The following is a 20,722-nucleotide window of genomic DNA, read 5'->3' on the forward strand; positions in this document are numbered from 1 at the left end:
TGAGAGATCAGGGGAGCGACCCGGCCAGGGGATGACATTCACGTTGTTTTGTTGAAGAGAATCCTGAACAAGTCGAGCAATATTAGGCCGGGCTTTGTCATGTTGAAAGTTAATGAATGGGCCATGACGACGCAAAAACGGAAAAACAACAGGGCTGATGATCTCGTCGCGGTAGCGCTGTCCATTGAGATTTCCCTCTACCACTATCAAACGGGTCCACTGTCTTGCTGTAATCCCACCCCATACCATAACGCTGCCGCCCCCGAACCGATCTTTTTCCATGACACGTAAACGTAAGGTTGCTAGCTGGAAATATTTTGAAACAACTGGATAATCATATCACTAGTCTTTACATTCTGATATCTGATCCACTCGCCAGGCCAAGTTCGACAATAATGCTATCCATTTCTCTTTCAACCGCTATTTCCCGTTGCCAGTAGCCATCTTCTACACATCGAACATGCTTACAGCATTCTGACCAATCCTTGGCACCGATTGCAGACATTCGTTTGTCACATGCAGCTCGAAGAATTGATGTTTTCGTGAACAAAACGTTTTGTTTATAGAGGTTTATAGAGGTGTGTGTTTTTTTTCTATACGAATATATTATGCTATACAAGCTATCATCGATTTACTGTGCCTCAAACTGGGTCATTTTAGGACCTGCTTACAAAACAGTTTGGGATCATCAACAGTTTTGTGGATATTATTTTGGTAGTGTAGACTGAGTTATTTTAAATGTGTAGGGTATATAAAACTATTTCATGATCCTAACTTGTTTGTTCAGTGTACTAGCATATGTCACTGCGGCCAGGAAATAATCGATTCTAAACTGCCGGGCACAAGAAAGTATACATGGTGGCGTAAAGCAAACAAGGAATGGCTATACGCTGGTGATGTATTGAGTGTTGTGTTTTGAACTCTTAGTTTGCAGTGTTTCTATGAGTGATTTCAGTTTTGCTAACTTTTGAAAATTTTTGGTCAAATCCAATTTTCAAGTTTTGACCAGTTTAACCAGTAAACGAAAGCGTGTGAAACAGACCACGTCATTGGGCACGAAGAAACACAATCTAGCTTACATCACAGTCGGTACATATGACAAGCGTAGGTTACTTTGGGATAAAATTACACCAGAATCCTAACAATGATGTTTAGGCGAAATGTGTAATCAACTGTTAATGTTGCATTACAGTGTTAACGTACGTATAATTAAATCCATTTTCAATAACTGTTCAGAATGACGCTGTGGTGTCATTAACGTACTACAAACGTAATTAGGTATTTGTCAACAACTACGTATCATTCGGGCATCATTAAACCTAATGCTTAAACGTTTACACAACATGCAGCGCCTTATGACAGTGATCCCTGACGTGACGATGGGCATCTTGACATTGACACAAGACGTCCAAATCACACACTGCCCCACATAGGTCGTTTACTGTATTCATCTCACAGAATTGCATGTATCTCGTCATAAGTGTCATATCATTATTAGTCAATTCTTGTTCATGAAAAGGATTAATGTCACTCAGATCTGTTTGGGCAGAAATATCTTTTATGGAAAGGGGTTATATCGCCTACGTTTAGTTTTAATTAACAGCATCGCCTTCGGTGTCACCGCGCACCGTTTTAAAAAATGGACATAATGCAGCTACATCTTTCTCGTGATAATACAAATTTCGAATTTGTAAACAAAAGGAAACCGTGTAGGCAATTTGCAAGCTTCTATTGCAGGAACCTAATTATATCCCCGAATTTGTGACGGGTGCCACCGGTGGAGCAGGACACGCTCACCTTTTCTTGAACACCTAGTGTCATCACTGTTTAATAGTGATTCATAAACTCATGCTTACGATATCTTCCTTAATCGAGCAATGGAATCTGCTTTTAAAAGAGATTTCATATGAATATGCAAATATGTTTCAGTAGAGTTGAAGGAATGGGTATCGGGGTAATGGTATGAATTGGTATTGGAGAATGTTGTAACGGTGTATTCCTCATGCCGAACCTTCATACAGTTTGTGCGTCAGTCCATGAATGGTTACCGGGACTTCCCGCTATAAAGCCCTGGGCTTAACTACAGATGATGTCTATTTGAGTAACATTTTTTCCAAATTTAAGCCCAGAGTTTAACAACAAATGACGCAAAAAATCATGATATGATGAATGAATATCCGAAGTTTAATAAAACAATACTCACAAATGGAATGAGAGAGCAACACTTTAATATTAATCATTATTTCCTTTTCAACTTGAAAATTATAAGCAAGGATATGTGGAAAATTTAAATGACAGCTGTAAAAGACATTGATATGACAGCTGTAAAAATAGCAACAATAACCATTATCGCATTTATGCGTGGCTGTCATATGCGTTAAACATGTGACACTGAATATCCAGACTATCACCAAAGTTAGGTGTCCAATATGTCTTGTAAAGGTTCAAACCTCTAACAGCCCTTAAGGTGCAATTCTGGTGCACATAAAAGCGTGCTATAAGACTTCTTCAAGAACACCAGGGAGATCATTCAATACGAAAGAAAAGACATTAGGTCATAAGCTTCAAAAGAGTACATAAAATGATTGTTAAGTTTGAGCTTTCTGCGAGAATTCCATCTCAGTAACATAGTTCAGGTAATCCATTGTCCACGTATCATTCTGAATCAGAGAGTTCTTGTCTGGTGTTCAGTGTTTTTATATTGAAAAAGGGACATTACTCCACTGCATACACGAAACATCTATTTTGCGCGGGTAATTTGACGTTTCCTTGACGATTTTTCAACCGTTCTTAAGCGTCTATATTGCACCAAAAAGGCTATGCATTTTGGCATCGGAATTAATTTGCTTCAGAAAAGTTCGTTTGTAATCACGCCCAATGGATGAATGAGAATCAAATTATTATTATTACCCGAACTTGTCCTTTAGGGCTGTATAAATATCACGTATCTTTTTATTCAAGCATTATTTAAACCTTATTTAAACGTTTTGCAGTGTTTTCTTGTTTACTTTTATTATATGGAGTAATAATTTATAACTCATATATACTCAGGATAAAAGGAAATGCAAAAGTAGTAAAATTGTAAATATCTAACAGAGTGTAACCGGCACGGCATCCGTACTGAATTAATACCCAGAGTGAATTTGCCATTTCTGCATGAGCTGGGATTGATTTGTGTGGAAAGAATGAGGTACTGACAAAAGTTAGTGAAAAGATGGAAAATCGCAAAAATACAACCACGTGAGAGCCTGGCGCCGAAACACATCAACATGATATGCACGAGCAACATCACTTTTGGGGCTATGAAAACGTTGGGTTTTCATTTCAATGACATCAAAATCTAACAGAGAAAAAAAGCCAGGACTGACGGAAGTCCAACGCAACAACGCCATCGGCCGACTTCAAACAGGAGAATTATCTTCAGCTGCAGCAAGGTTTTTCCACGTAGCACTAAGCACCATTACAAACCTATAGAACCATTATCAGACACACGGGACACACGGAACCTTTCCAGATCCTGACGACAACGTGTCACTACAAGAGCAGATTCCCAAGGCTACGTCGCTTAAGTGAAAGAAGCACCACACCCATCTCTACAACTAAGGCCAAACTAGGACTGCGTAGGACATCAGCCCAGACAGTGAGGAACCGTTTTCGCCCTGAAGGTATTAGCGCTAGACGACCGGCTGTCATTTTGACGGACCTGCATCTTTGCCTGCAACGTTAATGGTTGTCAAGGTCACAGATTACTGCAATGAAGACACGTTTCATTTAGTAACGGGTCACGTTTTATGCTTCGCTGTGCAGATGGTAAACGTCGTCTTTTCCCGGCGTCGCGAGGAAGGTTATGCAAGAAACTGCAAACAGGAAGAGGACAGATTTAGTGGTGGTGGTGTGGTGATGACGGCAGCCATTTCCTACACTGGTACAGCAGACTTGGTGCAACTTCTGCGGAATTTAACGGCTCAACGTTACACGGATTTAAGATTCTTCAGTCACACGTCCTTCCCATTACGCAACAAGCGAACGTCATTTTCAAAAAAAAAACAATGCCCGACCTCACACGGCAAGACTGACAACAGCTTTATTAGGAATCACAACATTCAGGTCCTTCCATGGCCCAGGTCTCCAGATTTAAACTCAATCGAACATTTATTGGATGCACTGGAACATTGCTGCGAGCACGTCAGCAACAAACAGTACACAGCAACAACCACAGACAGTTGGTACAAGCACTGCAGGCATTCCCCATGCCAAAATTAGGGATCTGATTGCTTCCATGGGACGACGATGTCAGTCAGTTTTAGACTATACTGGTGGCCATACAAGATATTGAAATGACCTTTCACCCAGAAAATCTACTTCCATGTGTTCCATGCCATATGGAACCTAGGTTTATGACAATGATGTGTACCAATTGTGAACAATCGACTATCATCTGTTGATTATTTATATGATTACATAAATATATTTATATCTAATATCTCTTTTGCGGGTATATTTGAAAGTATTTTTATTGTTGAAAGTTTGTGTCCAATCAAAGGTAACCGTTTTACATTTCCTTTGCTTCGTTCACAAAGTTATTTCCTTTGCGCATTTTTGAGACTTTGATCTCAAATTAGTTTAGATTTTAAAACAAACAACAATTGATTGGGATGACCAAGTTCGTTGGTGCAGCTTACATCTTCTAACCGGAAATCCACATATGACAAGTTTTAAGACAATTGCCCATCCATTCACCACTTCCTTCCAAGAATACGCCTACCAATAGTCAGCAAGTTGGGAACACATACACAGGTACAGAGCAGGAGATACTGAAACAACACAATGCACTGGTGTGGAACTAGCGCCCGATCATAAACAGGAGGTTATCCTTCACAGATATGGACTCTTGTTCGTCTTCCAGTCCATGTTGCCGTCTTAATCTCAGCCACGCACGCGAGGGCATCACAGAAGCTTTAATACGCTGAAACAATAGACAGACATAAAACGGTTAATGTATCAAACACGATGTCATTCAATAACAGTGAGTGAGTGACGCCGTGTTCAGCAATATTCCAGCAATATCATGGCGGGGGACACCAGAATGGGCTTCACACATTGTACCCATGTCGGGAAACGAACCCGGGTCTTCGGCGTGACGAGCAAACGCTTTAACCACTCGGCTACCCGACCGCCCCTTATTCAATAACAAGATAGACCATATACAAATGTGATGTCCCGATAACACATGGTAAATATAAAACGTTATACTGAATCCATACTTTACACACAGAATTATCAGTCACGACATATGTTAGCATTAAACTACTGGTAATCAAGGATGAGCAACTCACAAAACGCGTTTGAGAAAAGTTGGCTCTAAAAGTCGTTTGATAGAAGTTAATGTCAAAGCAAGATTACATTCTTAGGCTCGATAATGTCATAAATTACAGAGAAAGAATGCACAAATACATCTCAAGCATTGAGTGAGTGAGTGAGTTGGGTTTAACGCCGCTTTTAACAGTATTCACGTTATATCACGGCGTGTCAGCTTAATGTGGAAGGAAAGCCCGAAGTGATGCAGGTCTCAGACGTTTACCTCTGGTGAAACCCACGAGCACGGGTATGGTGCTGACAAACCTAGAAACATAATCGGGGCGAACCGGGATTCGAACCCACAATCATAGGTTTCTGGCGTGCCAAAGGGACGCAACTCTGCTCAGCAAATCGCGGCGCTTTGCATGACTGGGCCACCCGTGCCCCCCTGCATTGTCAAGAGCTACCATTGCCAGTGGTCTGTCAGTATCTACGCTACAGGGCAATACAGCACATGGTATCAATCGTGACAAAGGCGAGAGTTGTTGCATTAGCCCAAGCTTGTCGCGAAATCGTCCAGTGATCAAATTCCAACTTGACGATTTCGACCAGTGCGCTGTTCGCCAATTTGTACACAATTCGTTTGTAGTATGAACAATCTTCCAGTATCTATGTTCAAACCTGATTTGAATTATGACGGTTCTTGAGAAAGCTTACGTTTCCACAGTCATGGGGTACCTATTGAACTCGCCACAAGAACTCGCTGTAAGCCGAGACAGGACATGCACATAGTCATCGTACTACTTGTCGCGGACCACCCATTACCCCTTGTTTCACAATGGTATGTGCAAGTAGGCAGCCATCATACATAGTCATACGAGGTTTATTGTCAGGTCACAACTCAACTTATCCTGGCTTACAAGTAGTATATTAGTACTATATAATTGGTGACAAGGTGCACCACATAACATTAATAACGTTGCACCACATAAATACATATTACTTGATCATTTACATACAACTGCGTTATGTAATAGTTAATGAAACACGGGCAAATGAGAGTTACCACCTGTCGATACCGTTGACTCTTGACACCACGTGAATAAAGTCTGTAAAGTTTGATAGGAAAACCTGTTTTAATCAGATGTCTTTTTGTATCTTTGCAACGACGTTTCAGACCTACTTGTACTTGTAGCCCCTTCATCAGATACAGGGGACACGGGTGGCCCAGTCGTCTAAGGCGCCGCGATTCGCTGTGCAGAGTTGCGTCCCTTGGACACGCCAGAAATCTATGATTGTGGGTTCGAATCCCGGTTTGCCCCGATTATGTTTCTAGGTTTGTCAGCACCATACCCGTGCTCGTGGGTTTCACCGAAGTGATAAACGTCTGAGACCTGCATCACTTCGGGCTTTCCTTCCACATTAAGCTTACACGCCGCGATATAACTGGAATACTGTTAAAAGCGGCGTTAAACACAACTCACTCACTCATCAGATACATATTTATAACACGATAAAGGGACCAAAAGTAGCCCTGAAACGTCTTTCCAAACAAGAAGTTGTTGTCCGTATATTATTACCCGATGAAGGGATAAGAAGTTTCAAACAAGAAGTTGCTATCCATCAAAGTTTCATGTCTTCATGATGCAACCTTGTATTCTGAATAACATTCATAAGAAATCGCTGTTAAAAATCGAGTCGATTGTACGATTCCGACAATATCATGAGCATGTGTTTATGAATCACTATCAAGTAGTTCTACAGAACACCCACTTCACCAGCTACATATTTTCTCCACTCTTCATGATGAAAATATGTAAAATATTTGTTGTTGTTTCTTGTTTTTGTCGCAGGTAAATCTGTATAGTATGTACATATTGGAGCGTTGGCAAGGCACACCAGTGGTTTATATTATGTACAACGTCCCATGCCATCATGATAGCTTGCCTCACATCAACCAAGCCCGCCACTAAATCCAATCGGCCCTTTCGAGAAGCAACAGATTACTGGGACCCATTTTACACTGGATTTAATCACGCGAAAACGTCTCTTTGTGCATTTCACAGAATATGATAAAACTATGCTCATCTCTCACCTGAGCCAGTGATCCTTCCATCTTGAGCATTTGTATGACCATGGTCACTGGGATAGGAACAACCGACAAAAGAGCAAGGGACCAGCCGAAGACGATTGCAGACATGGGATAGTCGTACTCCCCGTATCTCGGAGGCTTGTAGGAAGCCAACGTCAACACCAAAGCTGTCTGCAAAGACCTATTTCAGTTACGATCAACATTCTGAAGTTGCTTTTTTTCATCCAGAAGCGAATATGTGGAAGTTCGATTCACATATTAAGTTAAATAGATCACACTCGGTCGCTTTCAGGGCAGTACTAACCCACTATGATCACTGAATTGAAAGTTGAAACAGATTTCAAAAATATATAGTTTAGGCTCTTTTGATTTGTTTATACAGATGTATGGTTCTGGCCACAGTAACATAACAGTAAGGTTGCTATTAACCACTGACAGTGAGGCATTCCGAGGGAAGATAAGCCAATTGGATTCAAAATAGTTGTCTTAGTAAAATCGAATAATAGAATAATTAGACATCAAAGCACCTACAATCAAGAGAGCAGGGACGACGATGAAACATGCTACTTTGTAGATCACAGGCAGGCGTTTCCCAATCATCATTTGAACATCAGCAGAGAAACGCTTGACACCTGTCAAATACATATGTGATATGTTTCGTGTGAGAATAATATATACAAAACATGTTGTGCAATACCACACAAACGCTTCCCTTACAGCTACCGGTAAGTGATCTAGCCAACAAGGTGAAACGAGGTTTGAAACGTTTCGAAGAGTGGGTAAAGTAGTTTACCTCAGGATGCTCAACATACGATTGAAGCATGCATGGTTGGTTGGTTTGTTTGTTGTTTAACGCCGCAATATTTCAGATATATGACGGCGGTCTGTAAATAATCCAGTCTGGACCAGACAATCCAGTGATTAATATCATGAGCATCGATCCACTCAATTGGGATCGATGACATGCATCAACCGAGTCAGCGAGCCTGACCACCTGATCCCGTTAGTCGCCTTTTACGACAAGCATAGTCGCCTTTTACGGCAAGGATGGGTTGCTGAAGACCTATTCTACCCCGGAATCTTCACGGGTCGAAGCATGCATGGAAAAAGGTGCATACATAGACATTTTAACAGTAAAAACAAACACATTCATGTATGTTTGTTTGCCATGTTTTGACTTTGCCAATCCGAGCAGAAATTCTGATTCATATGCATACAGAAACAGATACACAAGAAGGGAAGCGCAATAAGTTCCCATGGGGATGCCAACAATGTACTTCTTGCCTAAAAGTCTCACCCCCAAATTTTACATAGATGTTATCAATGAGGAAGTCCAGCATTTCACATATAGTGTTCTCAGTAAACTTCAGACGGCATTTGCTTTCATTTTTGACAAATTGACCTGAACCTCTGAAGATAGATATGTTACTATATATATACTATACCACGTTTTGTAACAAAAGACCCATGGGTCAAGGAATTAAGTTTTCCCTTTAGTTAGTCACATGGAAAGTAATGTAAAAGTTGAAAACTAAAAATGTTTTGACAGAATTGAACCTGCTTCTTTTCTGAGATTGTTAGTAGTCAGGCAAATCCTTTTTTTAGAATCCACATGGTAGTAATTCCACTGATCTCAATGTGAATATAAAAAAGTCCTTCCATGATTATATTAAAGGATTATGGTTAATCTTTGAGACAGGGATATGATGGTACATTTGCTTTTTGTAGGAAAGCTGACAGCACATATAGCGTAAAGCTGGTATCGTTTATAACAACGTCAAAAAGACCAATTGTCTGACTCAATCAATGGCAAATACAAAATTCATTTTGTTATTGCAGAATAAAAAAACAAATTTTCTAAAAACATGAGAAGAATCACTATTGAAAATTTTCTCGACTTCAATCTCAAGTAGTAGAATAAAGTTAAACAAAGACACATTGACTGTGTGTGACTTAATAGGCATGTTCTCAAGATGTTATACTTTATTTGAAACTGACACTATAGGTTGAATTTTAAATTAAAATCAAAATCAGAAATTAGAACACAGCAATTTTATTTATCATATTAAAAGAGTATTCTAACCATAACACCATCCAACAGCCACACATTCGAGAACAGCAATGATGTAGCAAGCCACTGCCGCAAAGTACCAGTCAACTAACTGGAAAACGTAGATTCCGCCCTGCAATACATGTATATGTCTTATTGGCATGCACATGAATTATACTGCAAAATGTGCTGAGTGCAGACACAAATATTACATCTGCGAAAACAAATATTGAATATGGACTAAAGAAAAAGGACACTTAATTTAAACAGGTGTTCCAAGGCACACAATAATAGTTGATAGAGACGATAAATTACTTCAGCCTTTTATAATACTTATATTTTGAAAACTCAGTGTGATTTTACAACATGGTACGGCGTACTTAAGGAAAGATGGTTAACGGCGGTGTTAAAACAACCCTTTCTATGTATCCTGGTAAGTATAAGTCATTTAGTGGCTTAGTTTAAGCGCCATACTTACATGAGTTGTGAAAACAAGGCCAGAAAGGACCACAGCTCCCATGAACACAGCAGCCATGATAGTCTGCAGGTGCTTGATGTGAAATCGCCGTGGCAGTAGATCTTCCATACAACCGATAGCTGTCTCAACATGCCCTAACTACAATTCATAACAAAACACGCACTTCAACGGAAGTTCGATAGATAGATTTAAGCAATAGAATGCAAACAATCTTGTCATCTTATACTAAAGCAAACCACGCCCGATTTATGCACTGTGTAATGTACATTATCTGTGGGTGTTTTTTCTCTCCAACATTTACATACAAAATGCATGGCCATATAAGGTATTTCTCAACATACCCTTACTCTAATTCTTAACAAAACAAACACTTCAACGGAAATATACAACGATGACAAACCTTCTTAATGTAATGTAATGTGGGTGGTTTATTTTCAATATTTACATACAAAATGCATGTCCATATATGATATTTCACTCAATATTTGGTTGTCTAGAATATGTGGCATTTCAGCTCATATTTGATTGTCTGGTATTATAACTACTTGATAGTGATTCATTCACACATGCAGAAATTTTGTATGATTATGGAAAGGGGTTTGTCGGCCATATCTACCATCGAGTCAACCGCTATCATGAGCACTGTTATAAAGAAGAAGACAGACCACAGTTGAGGGAGCGGCAGTAATGCAACTGCTTCTGGGTACACGATGAATCCTATGCCAGGACCTACAAGAAAAAAACAGCATAACCAAAACACAAAACTCACAACATTTCGACTTCACACATTACTAAACAAAACACAGCTTAACTTCTGTGACAGGTACAAAGAGGATTTTCACGAGACGTAACACGTTTGACCATAAGATTGGTTTGTTGGTTTGTTGTTTAACGCCGCACTCAGCAATATTCCAGCTATATGACGGCGATTTGTAAATAATCGAGTGTGGACCAGACAATCCAGTGATTGATACGAGCATCGATCCACGCAATTGGGATCGATGACATGCATCAACCAAGTCAGCGAGCCTGACCACCCGATCCCGTTAGTCGCCTTTTACGACAAGCATAGTGGCCTTTTACGGCAAGCAAAGGTTGCTGAAGACCTATTCTACCCCGGGTGCATCTTCACGGGTCTTAGCCATAAGAACACCATATTCGACTGATAATTCGGGTGTTCATGGCATCATAATATACTACCAATGTGCTTACATAATAAGACACAGGACAGTTTAAAAGGTAAATACCTGTGAACATTATATGAATGGACCACGCGATAAGGGTTAGCATGCCCTGCTCTACCGGTAGCACCGCCACTCATAGAATAAGGAAGTATTCCAGTTATATGACGGCGGTCTGTATTAGTGATTAATATCATGAGCATCCATGCACGTAATTGAGTTCGATGTCATGCATCAACCAAGTCAGCGAGATTGACCACCCAAGCAAAGTCACCTTTTACGACAAGCAAAGTCACCTTTTACTGCAAGCATGGGTTGCTGAAGACCTATTCTACCCCGGAATCTTCACGGGTCGCCACTCATAGAATAAGGAAGTATGTGTTGTTGCCTGACACCGCACAGCAGTACTCCTGCCATGCGACTGCGGCAATTCTGTACTGCAATTACTATATTAAGACAATTCATTACAGCAACTATAACCTCACCTGAAGTGACTACATCAGCTACAGGTTGTTGTAAACTATGAGCCAGATATCCAACTGTTGCAAAGGCAACAATGCCAGCAAACACACTTGTCAATTCGCCAATGACGGTCACGATGATAGAGTCTCTGTAAATGAATGTAAATTCACATTGGAAATTTCACTAATGAGAAGGAAACTTCAAATCGTCTATGTCTTCCTAAATGCGTGTGGCCAGCCCAAGTGAACATACAAAGTGGAATGTAAACCTTATATAGTTTAAGAGGATCAAGAAAGTCATTAGTAAATGCTAATATTGAAAGGTATTCTTCAAATAGAATCATTAGTAAATACTAATATTGAAAAGTGTACGTTCGAGAAAACCCATTGCCACAACGTAACTTTTGTGGCAGAAAATTTCTTTCTTTTCCAACAAGACGAAGCATCATCCTGTATTTCTGTTGTGGCCAACAGGTTGAAGTGAAGAAAGAAAACAACTTAAAATCAAACTACAAACATACCTTATGACATTCGAGTTGAATGAATTGTGGCTTGCCATGACAATAAGGGTACCCCAGGCAGGACCAACAGAAAAGAACACTTGGACCATGGCTTCTAACCACACCTGTAGATACAATAAGGCGTGTGACATACTGGGAAAGCGTCCCCCCTATCTGTGTCAGTAACTATATAACCTACATATCATAGAAATACGATCGCAGATATAAACCAGTTGTATCTTGATTTTGGTGAAGATATATTTCACATGAAATCGATACTTGAAAATGTCATTGGTTGCGAATCAGAGTGTGAACTCAGTAGATTGTGTAATAGACTTCAGGAATCAATGACTATCCCATAATCTTATTTTTTCTTTCCTATATACATCTCGATATCTGCCGAACCAGATTCTAGTGGGCGTAAAATAAAAATTAGTGGCGAAATTATGTGAACTGATCACTGAAAATCAGTGATGACATAAAATGTTTTCTTTAGTTACTTATATACAATCATGTATATAAAAAAGAACAATAATAATCACCAAGCACATATATCTATGCACAACCAATACCCAATCCAGAAGATGTCCTTCTTGAGAGGGTGTCAGATTTACAGCTATTGTGTAGTTATCAACTGAATCATGGTCAAACATAGATTCACTGAAAGAAAAAGCATGATTGTTAACTGTCTTAACAATAGTAAAATTGGTATGACTTCAACAGACCTGGGGGTGCTGCAGACGCGTGAAATCTGGAGTTAGGAAAAACAGAATACCATCCACAGCACCCGGCATCGTGCAGGACCTCACCAGAAACACAAACAGTAGAACATACGGCATCAACGCTGTCACATACACCACCTGTAAAGATGCAATACATTTTATGAATGTTAAGATTACGACGAAGAGAAGAAGCCAAAAAAGAGCTGATAAAATTATTTACTCGTTCATTCAGTTGTCTAAAAAGGGATTCAGGGGCATATCATTCATTGATGACATGATGTTGCTGTCAGATTAGACCCGTGAAGATCTGGGTTAGAATAGGTCTTCAGCAACCCATGCTTGGCATAAAAGGCAACTATGCTTGTCGTAAGAGGCGACTAGCGGGATCGGTTGGTCAGGCTCGCTGACTTGATGCATGTCATGGTATCCAAATTACGTGGATCGATGTCAATCACTTGACTGTCGTCATATAGCTTGAATATTGCTGAGTGGGGTGTTAAACGGGCACTGATCTAACGCCATTCCCCGGACTGGTTGTTGCCTTTGTTATTGTTTTTTCCCCCGTGAGTACCCGGATGATACGCAACGCAACTGAGCGTGACCAGAGACTGGGCTACCGTCTGCAAGGACAGCTAAATAAACTTGGAGGCTGGAGGCAATATTTGTTTTCCGCATTTTTGCATAAACACTGATTGGTTAACTGTGATCTATAAAGATTCGACAAAGGGCGCATGTTAAATAATTTCTTCAACCTAAACAAACAGACAAAAAGAACGGCGGAGCTCATCGGAAGTCGTCATTTGGAAATACCCCAGATGGTAATAGTTTAATACTAAAAAAAGTATCCATGCAATGAAAGCATTTTCGGATTTCGGATTGTGTAATACGATTACTACTCCCTTGTTGTCATACACGTTTTCTTGTATAACCCTACACTTGTGTATTTGTCGTCATTCACTTGATGCTCAGTTAATGAATTTATTACAGGTACAATTAGTGGTAGCACCACTTAGATTACCTGACAAAGGTTCTCATTTGGCATTTATTGTGTCTGGGGTAATTATTCAATCTAAATCCAGGTTTGAAGTGAGGTTATGTAATATGCACGTGGCAGCCCAGCAAGAGATGAATGATCAGTTGATTTACTTTTTTTGTAAATCAACGGATCGTTCCTAGTCATCAAAGGATTAACAGAAAATACGTTGATTGATTAATCACTGTTATCTTGCACAGTGGATATGTCAAAAGTGAGTGTTTACATATCTAGGTTTACTAAAACAAAGGGAATACACTCATATCATGGCGTGAAGTGCCGATGTAAAAACAACATACAATTTGTTCAAAGGGTTAACTGATAATACGTTGATTGGTTGCTCATTGTTATCAAACTCAATGGATTTTTTAGGAACCGTCGACGTAATGAAAATAGTTGTCCCGTGGGCTTTCTCAGCCGACCCTTGAGACTTGACACCCGAAACGATATATATCTTTTAGAATATTTGATAGTTACAGAGACACGTGACATCGAATAAGTTATTTTGTATAGCTGCAGACGAGTGGGATATTATTCCTTTGTGTGGATATTCACGGATACATTCCTCGAATAAGGAAGCTGCCTATTTATACACATAAATTTGGTAAGTTGTAATTATGGTACTTGCATTTTGTTTTCCTTCATTTGAACCGATTCGTTCTTGTTTTTCTACGTCTTGGTTGGGAAATTCTTCAATGCGCGATAGACGTTGTTTTCACAGGTCATTTCCTTTGTAAGCGTGTATAGATTACCGTCAATTTGTAAAATGTGATTCTCTCAGGCAATTTTTAAAATGTGTAAATATTTCAGTCATTTTGACTGAAAAATCTGTCCAGATTGATTAAGACGATCAAAAGGGCCTACAAACATCACAACAGATTATTATGTAGGATTAGAAGCCAAACAACATAAAAATGTACTTTTCAACGTTACATTTTCAGTCTCTTGGTGATGACATTAAACATCAAAATGTTTGGAATTCGTTATCATAATAATACAGATGGAAATGTTTTTCAGTCACTTTGTAAAATAACTGAATATTTCGACGTTTGATAAATATGTTACACATTTTGACAGTAAAAAAATATACACACTATAAAAAAAGCAATGCTCAGGTGAAATATTTACTTTGTGTTGCAAGTCAAAATAGTGTAAACGAAAATCGCAAAATTAACAAGCAAGTGACTTATCAAAACTTCGTCACCATTACCGATGCTACCCACAAAGATGCCTACATTTCCTTATTATCTCGAAAACTGTATTTCATTTTGTTGATCAATGTGACCATACGCTCTTATTACTACCGGTATCCATAAAAGTGACTAATGCGCTTACGAATGGCGCAACAGAGGTCGCGAGCTAGTCTAGATTTCTGCTCTACATCCGGTAACTCACTGGGAAAAAACAATAACAAAGGCAACAACCAGTCCCGGGGAATTGCGTTAGATCAGTGCCCCTTTAAACAACAAACAAAACATGTCAGATTTCCTGTATGTTGCGTTGTTTGTAAAATTAATTTTTTGTTTGTTTTAACATTGCACGCTAACGTTATCGTTCTGGTGGTAACTGTGTGATTGTTTGTTGTTTATGCACTTAGCAATATTTCAGCTTCATGACGGCTATATACGACGCGACTAGCATTGCTTGTTGAATGTCAATTCTAACCCGTATCTTCGCGGAAATGATGGACACTGAACATAGTTATCAGATTTAATGTTAAAGAAGAACAAATTGATGTCACCTTTCCAAGGGACTTGATTCCTTTCATGATACACAGGAAGAAAGCAACACATGTGATGAACCAGCAGATCACGAGATGTGGTTGCATCGCGCCGAGGTCATCTATCCCTGTTGAAACACCTAGAACCTTGTTCCTGGGGACGTTATGACACATAATGACAGCATACAGGTACAGACGTGATAAAGCATAGGCATTCAGTATATATCATTTAACGGTCAATACTTGCCAAAAAGCTAATTCCCTGCCACCGATTTACCACCCCCCCCCCCTAAACTAGCAAAGAAGACCAGTGAAACCGTTTCTTCTGGTTCAAAATTTTTAAACTTGTACCATGTGGTCCCGTGCTTATCCAGGTCAAAAGAGGAATGGGACATGTTTTCAGGTTTTAGAGTCAGGTCAAACGTTTTGGCCGATTACATCCTCAGTTAAGATATGGCATATGTGACATTATTTCATATGTCCCTAAAACCAAGCTCTTTGATCAAACAAGTAATATTGTGATGCTTACATATAATGGTCATATTTATGAGGCCTTGTCGGTGGGAACAACTATATATATCTCACGCAGGACAGCCAGACTTTGGATAACAGTTGACTGGGACAGAATGGATTTCTGTTTGTGCATTCTACCAATGATAACATTTCGTACAGTCTTGACACACTCTCAAAGACATGTGGGTGGTCCATGAAATTTGAAATATTGTTGTGCATTTTGGGAAACTTATCTTTGTAACGTAAATTTAATGCATCAATTTCCTTGTTAGCAAATTTTCAATTCAAGAACAAGCGGTCTTTGTATCATTTAGTGGATTACGTTTATGGTTTGTCCAAACGGTTCAAAGCAACAAGAAGACATATCCTCTCTAGTCGATGATGTTGGCTTTTTCTGTTTGTAGGCGCATCCATCAGCAAAAGTTGCTGGAGTCATTTAATTTCCTTCAACGACACAGAGTATGGCCTTGTTCTTAATTTGAGCAGCCCCGGTTCCTGAACGAGAAGCAACAAATCTTCCAAATGAATGGTATCGTTTGGCATTCGTCTTTTCTTGTGACCATGGCTGCTTGGAAATCTTTGCAATGCAAGACTCAATACATTGATGTTTGCAGTTCGTTAGTCATGATATATATTGTTCCTTGAAATGTAGATACGTGCAAACTTGCAGAAATGGTAAAAATTGTTGGATGATCTACCAAAAACTAATTGATGCAATACAAGTATGGACGTTTACTGGCACAAGGGGTTGTTCCAGTGTGTGCAAAAAAGGAGTGAGTGAACTGGGTTCAATGCCCCTTTGAACACTATTCCTGTTATGCCATGACGTGTCAGCGTAACTTGGGAGTAAAGCCAAACGTGATGCAGGTCTCTGACTTTTACAACTTTGGTGAAACCTGGTGTGCTGACAGACCGAGAAATATAATCAAGGCGAATGGGGATTTGAACCCGCGATCCTTAAATAAAAGGAAAAGGAGTTCACGTGAGATAACAGGTTAATACATAGTAATAATAGTAAACTCACTGCCAGAACTCCTCTGTTGATGTATGACCAAAAACATTCGATTCGGAAGCTTTTTGAGTTTTATTAAACTTCGCATGGCCAGTGCTTTCAGTCGTATATGGTGCAGTGACGTTTTCTTGAGTTGTTTTTATGTAAATTGAACTATTTACTCCATTATCGCCTACAACCACACACAGCGGTGTGTTCCAGGGATTGCCACACGTGGTCCAGGGCAGGACGGCGGAGAAGGAGCTGTAGATGTAGTAGAGGGCCCAGGCAAACATCATACTGTAGTACGGGACGATGATACAGCTGACGGCTAGTATGCAAAATCCAAGACCTAGACACAATGCATCATTACTCATAGATAGTTTCTTCTATTAATTTATATTGTTGTGATATATTCAAATGTCAATGTTTTGCCATGTTAGGCCTACTAAAGAAAACCAGCCGAAAGCTACAAAACTATGTACGCATCCTAAATAGAAACAGCCACAAAAATGTCAAAGACACATTCCCCAAAAAGTTTGCATCGTAATGATAAAAACGTCGCATCTTTGCAATGGAACCTGTCATAGTAAATCACGCAGCGTGTAACAAGTTCTTGTGGTCTGGGAAGTTGCTGTGTATCCTGTCCCGTCATCAGTGCTAATTCCAAGCAGATTGTTTACTTACATGTAGACTTGTATTTACCTGTCATGAGTGGGCATATTGCCCAAATCTTAATTGGCCCTTTTGCAGAAAACTGTCCAAGAGAAACCTCCAGGATGAAGAGCGGGATGGCCAACACGGCTGTTGAGATGACATAGGGAATCAGGAACGCCCCTTTAAAGAAACAGTGATGCAACAGCTGATCCACAATTCAACAAGGTTCCTGGGTCACTGACTAATGTGGTGCTTATCATTTTCTTGCAGAACGCAGGTTGCCCTGGTGATGCATTGTTTAGACTCCCACATGACTATTTTTCTAAGTTTACAGTATCATACAATAATACAGTCGGAATTGTACAATCGATTTACTATGAATGTGAAAAGGTTTTTGTCGCTTTAATTTACACGTCATTGCCCAATGATCATCACATACATAAAGATACCACGTTAACAATCACGAACAATCAACTTGATACTTAATATACTGTACCTACCGCCTCCATTCTTTTGACAGATATAGGGAAACCTCCAGAGGTTACCAAGACCCACGGAGTAACCAAGAACTGCAATAATACCCTGGAACTTGTTGGACCATTGTGGTTTCCTCAGATCCACGTTCTCTTGATTTGAATTTTCAACCTGCATCAATTTGAAAATGTTTCATTTATTCTTCCTAAACCACTATACACTGGACTCTCGTCCCCTCGATCGTGATCCATTTGGAATAAGACAATCGAAACGGAACCTTCAACGTATTAGATTGGGAACCTGGCGGAATTTGATAACCGTATAATATCGTGATCTGGGACCGACAATGATCCGACCACAATCAAACGGTTGTGACAATGTCTGGCCGCACGTTGCGATAAAAATAATTCTTTTAATCATTGCCAAACTAAGCTAGACTATATTTCAAAACTAACATCCCCTCGATCGCAATACAGCCGGGGTCCGATTCTGATCCAATCTCGAGGGGTACCATTGAAAATCAGGTTTAAACTTTTTCGCTATCCACACACAATCTGCTTGACATGGATGTGATCGAGGGGCATGTTAGTTTTACTGGACAAGTCAACAAGGAATGCAGCGAGTTAGATTAATAACCATTTTCACAAACAATTCGTTCGATATGGAATAATAACCGAGTGGCGCGTTAGTTTTAAAGGACAGCTCAACAATTAATGTTGTGAGTTATCTGTATCGTCTTACCTTTTCATCCCCGACAAGTTCCGATAAACAAAGCTCTGTTTCTTGTTCTGTCATAGTTTTGTTGGATCTATCTGACACAAAATACATACCAAATTATTTAAATAATGATATACCTACACTGTAGTTATAATAGGAACTTTCTTTATGTACTAAATACATATTCGAGGAAAATAAATCTTAAGTAATAAGCAAGTTTGTTATTTGATAGTGATGGTGCCTGGGGTATAACGAAAGGCTAAGCATACATCGTATATATGAATACAATTGAGCATGTGTAAAGACGTAAATTGTAATAACGCGGTAAATTGTAATAAACTGCGGTAAAATGTAATACATACTGCGGTAAATTGTAATACATACTGCGGTAAGTTGTAATATCTTCACTGCGGTAAACTGTAATAAAAACTTCGGCAAATTGTAACTCCTTAAACTGCGGTAAAATTGTAATAAAAACTGCGGCAAATTGTAATAACCACTGAGGTAAATTGTAATAAAAGATTATTCATTTGCAAATATACAAAGAAACATGCAAGAAGTTTAAAATGTGCGACTAGGCTGTTTGGAAATCAAAAACGATTGATTGATCAATACTAATGTACATTATATTCTTGATATTTGTATTTACTAAGAACAGAATTCGAGTTCCAGTGTTTGTTCGACCAATTCCAACCTCCTGCTTGTTTAAGGTAATAACAAAAGCGATTTTGTTTCAATTACTGTCATTCCTGTTGAGAGGCTGGTGCGGCAAATTGTAACAAACTGCGGCCAATTGCAATACCAAGTTCGGTAAATTGAGGTTGTTGCGGCAAATTGTAACAAACTGCGATAAATTGTAATACCAAGTGCGGTTAATTGTAATAACATATCTTAATCCTTCCGATTTCAAACTAAATTCAAGTTCCATTGTTTGTTCGACCTTAAAAAGATCAATTCCATCCTCCAGAGTGTTTAAGGAAATAAAAAAAAGCGATTTTGTTTCATTTTCTGTCATTCCTGGTGAGAGGCTGGTGCGGAAAATTGTAACAAACTGCGGCCAATTGCAATACCAAGTTCGCTAAATTGTAATAATCACGTCCCATTTTAATTCTGGAAACCCTTTGTCAAGAAACTTTCCTGTCTTTGTCCAGTCTCGGTCAAAGGTATTTACAAAATTAAACATGCTGTTTTTATGAGAATATACCAACAAGGAAGAAAAAATAAATCAGTTCAAAAACTCAAAATTTACACTATGTCGCCCATGGGCGAGTAAACTTTACGAGAGTGGCCCATGGGCAAGAATATTTTCCTTTACTCAAAACTCGAAAATACAAAGAGGTAATCCTTCAAGTATCATGACACAAAATGCAACTCATTTTAACTTTATTCAACTATTTTATAGCGTTATTGAAATATTTCGCCCATGGGCGAGAACGTTTGGCCCATGGGCAGGCCCATGATGGAGAATATTTTCCTTCACTCAAACCTCATGTTTTTATTTCGCAAATACATTATATATATACTTTTATTCCTCCATAGGAGAGTTACAAGGTATAATATAAAAGATAATTACATGAAAATAATTACATTGTCAGGGAATACCACCATATACCACATGGGCGAGAAAAGGTTTGGCCCATGTGCAGGCCCATGGGCGAGAATATTTTCCTTTGCTCAAAACTCATGTTTTTGTTTCACAAATACATAAAGGTGTTCCTAGAAGGTTCATGACACATAATTTAATAATCGCGATGTAAGACTCGTTTTATCACAATATAGATCTTGATTATCGATCAGATGGTCTTGACTGGGCGCCACCGTTTTGTTTGAAGCAA

General features: G+C 39.2%; 1 protein-coding gene across 1 annotated transcript; it reads right to left on the reverse strand.

The window, feature by feature from the left end:
• Window positions 1-4,843: 4,843 nt before the first annotated feature.
• Window positions 4,844-18,998, reverse strand: LOC139453846 (sodium- and chloride-dependent glycine transporter 2-like). The gene is made up of 14 exons (XM_071235297.1): window positions 18,912-18,998; window positions 18,197-18,341; window positions 17,745-17,876; window positions 17,073-17,391; window positions 15,557-15,689; window positions 12,786-12,920; window positions 12,082-12,185; window positions 11,585-11,709; window positions 10,535-10,647; window positions 9,919-10,056; window positions 9,474-9,573; window positions 7,922-8,022; window positions 7,394-7,561; window positions 4,844-4,966 (listed from the first exon to the last, which is right to left on the reverse strand). The coding sequence occupies exons 1-14, from the start codon at window positions 18,996-18,998 to the stop codon at window positions 4,844-4,846; spliced, it is 1,923 nt and encodes a 640-aa protein (XP_071091398.1).
• Window positions 18,999-20,722: the final 1,724 nt, after the last annotated feature.

This window comes from Haliotis cracherodii, unplaced genomic scaffold (genome assembly GCF_022045235.1).
Source record: "Haliotis cracherodii isolate W230 unplaced genomic scaffold, xgHalCrac1.p SCAF_10, whole genome shotgun sequence".
Classification (NCBI taxonomy): Eukaryota; Metazoa; Mollusca; class Gastropoda; order Lepetellida; family Haliotidae; genus Haliotis; species Haliotis cracherodii.

Coding starts and splice junctions, on each gene's coding strand:
- LOC139453846 (XM_071235297.1), bottom strand. CDS start 18,998: ATGTATTTTGTGTCAGATAGATCCAACAAAACTATGACAGAACAAGAA. Junction 18,342..18,911: donor AACTTGTCGGGGATGAAAAG/GTAAGACGATAC, acceptor AAATTGATGCAG/GTTGAAAATTCAAATCAAGA. Junction 8,023..9,473: donor GGCTGTTGGATGGTGTTATG/GTTAGAATACTC, acceptor TGTATTTGACAG/GTGTCAAGCGTTTCTCTGCT.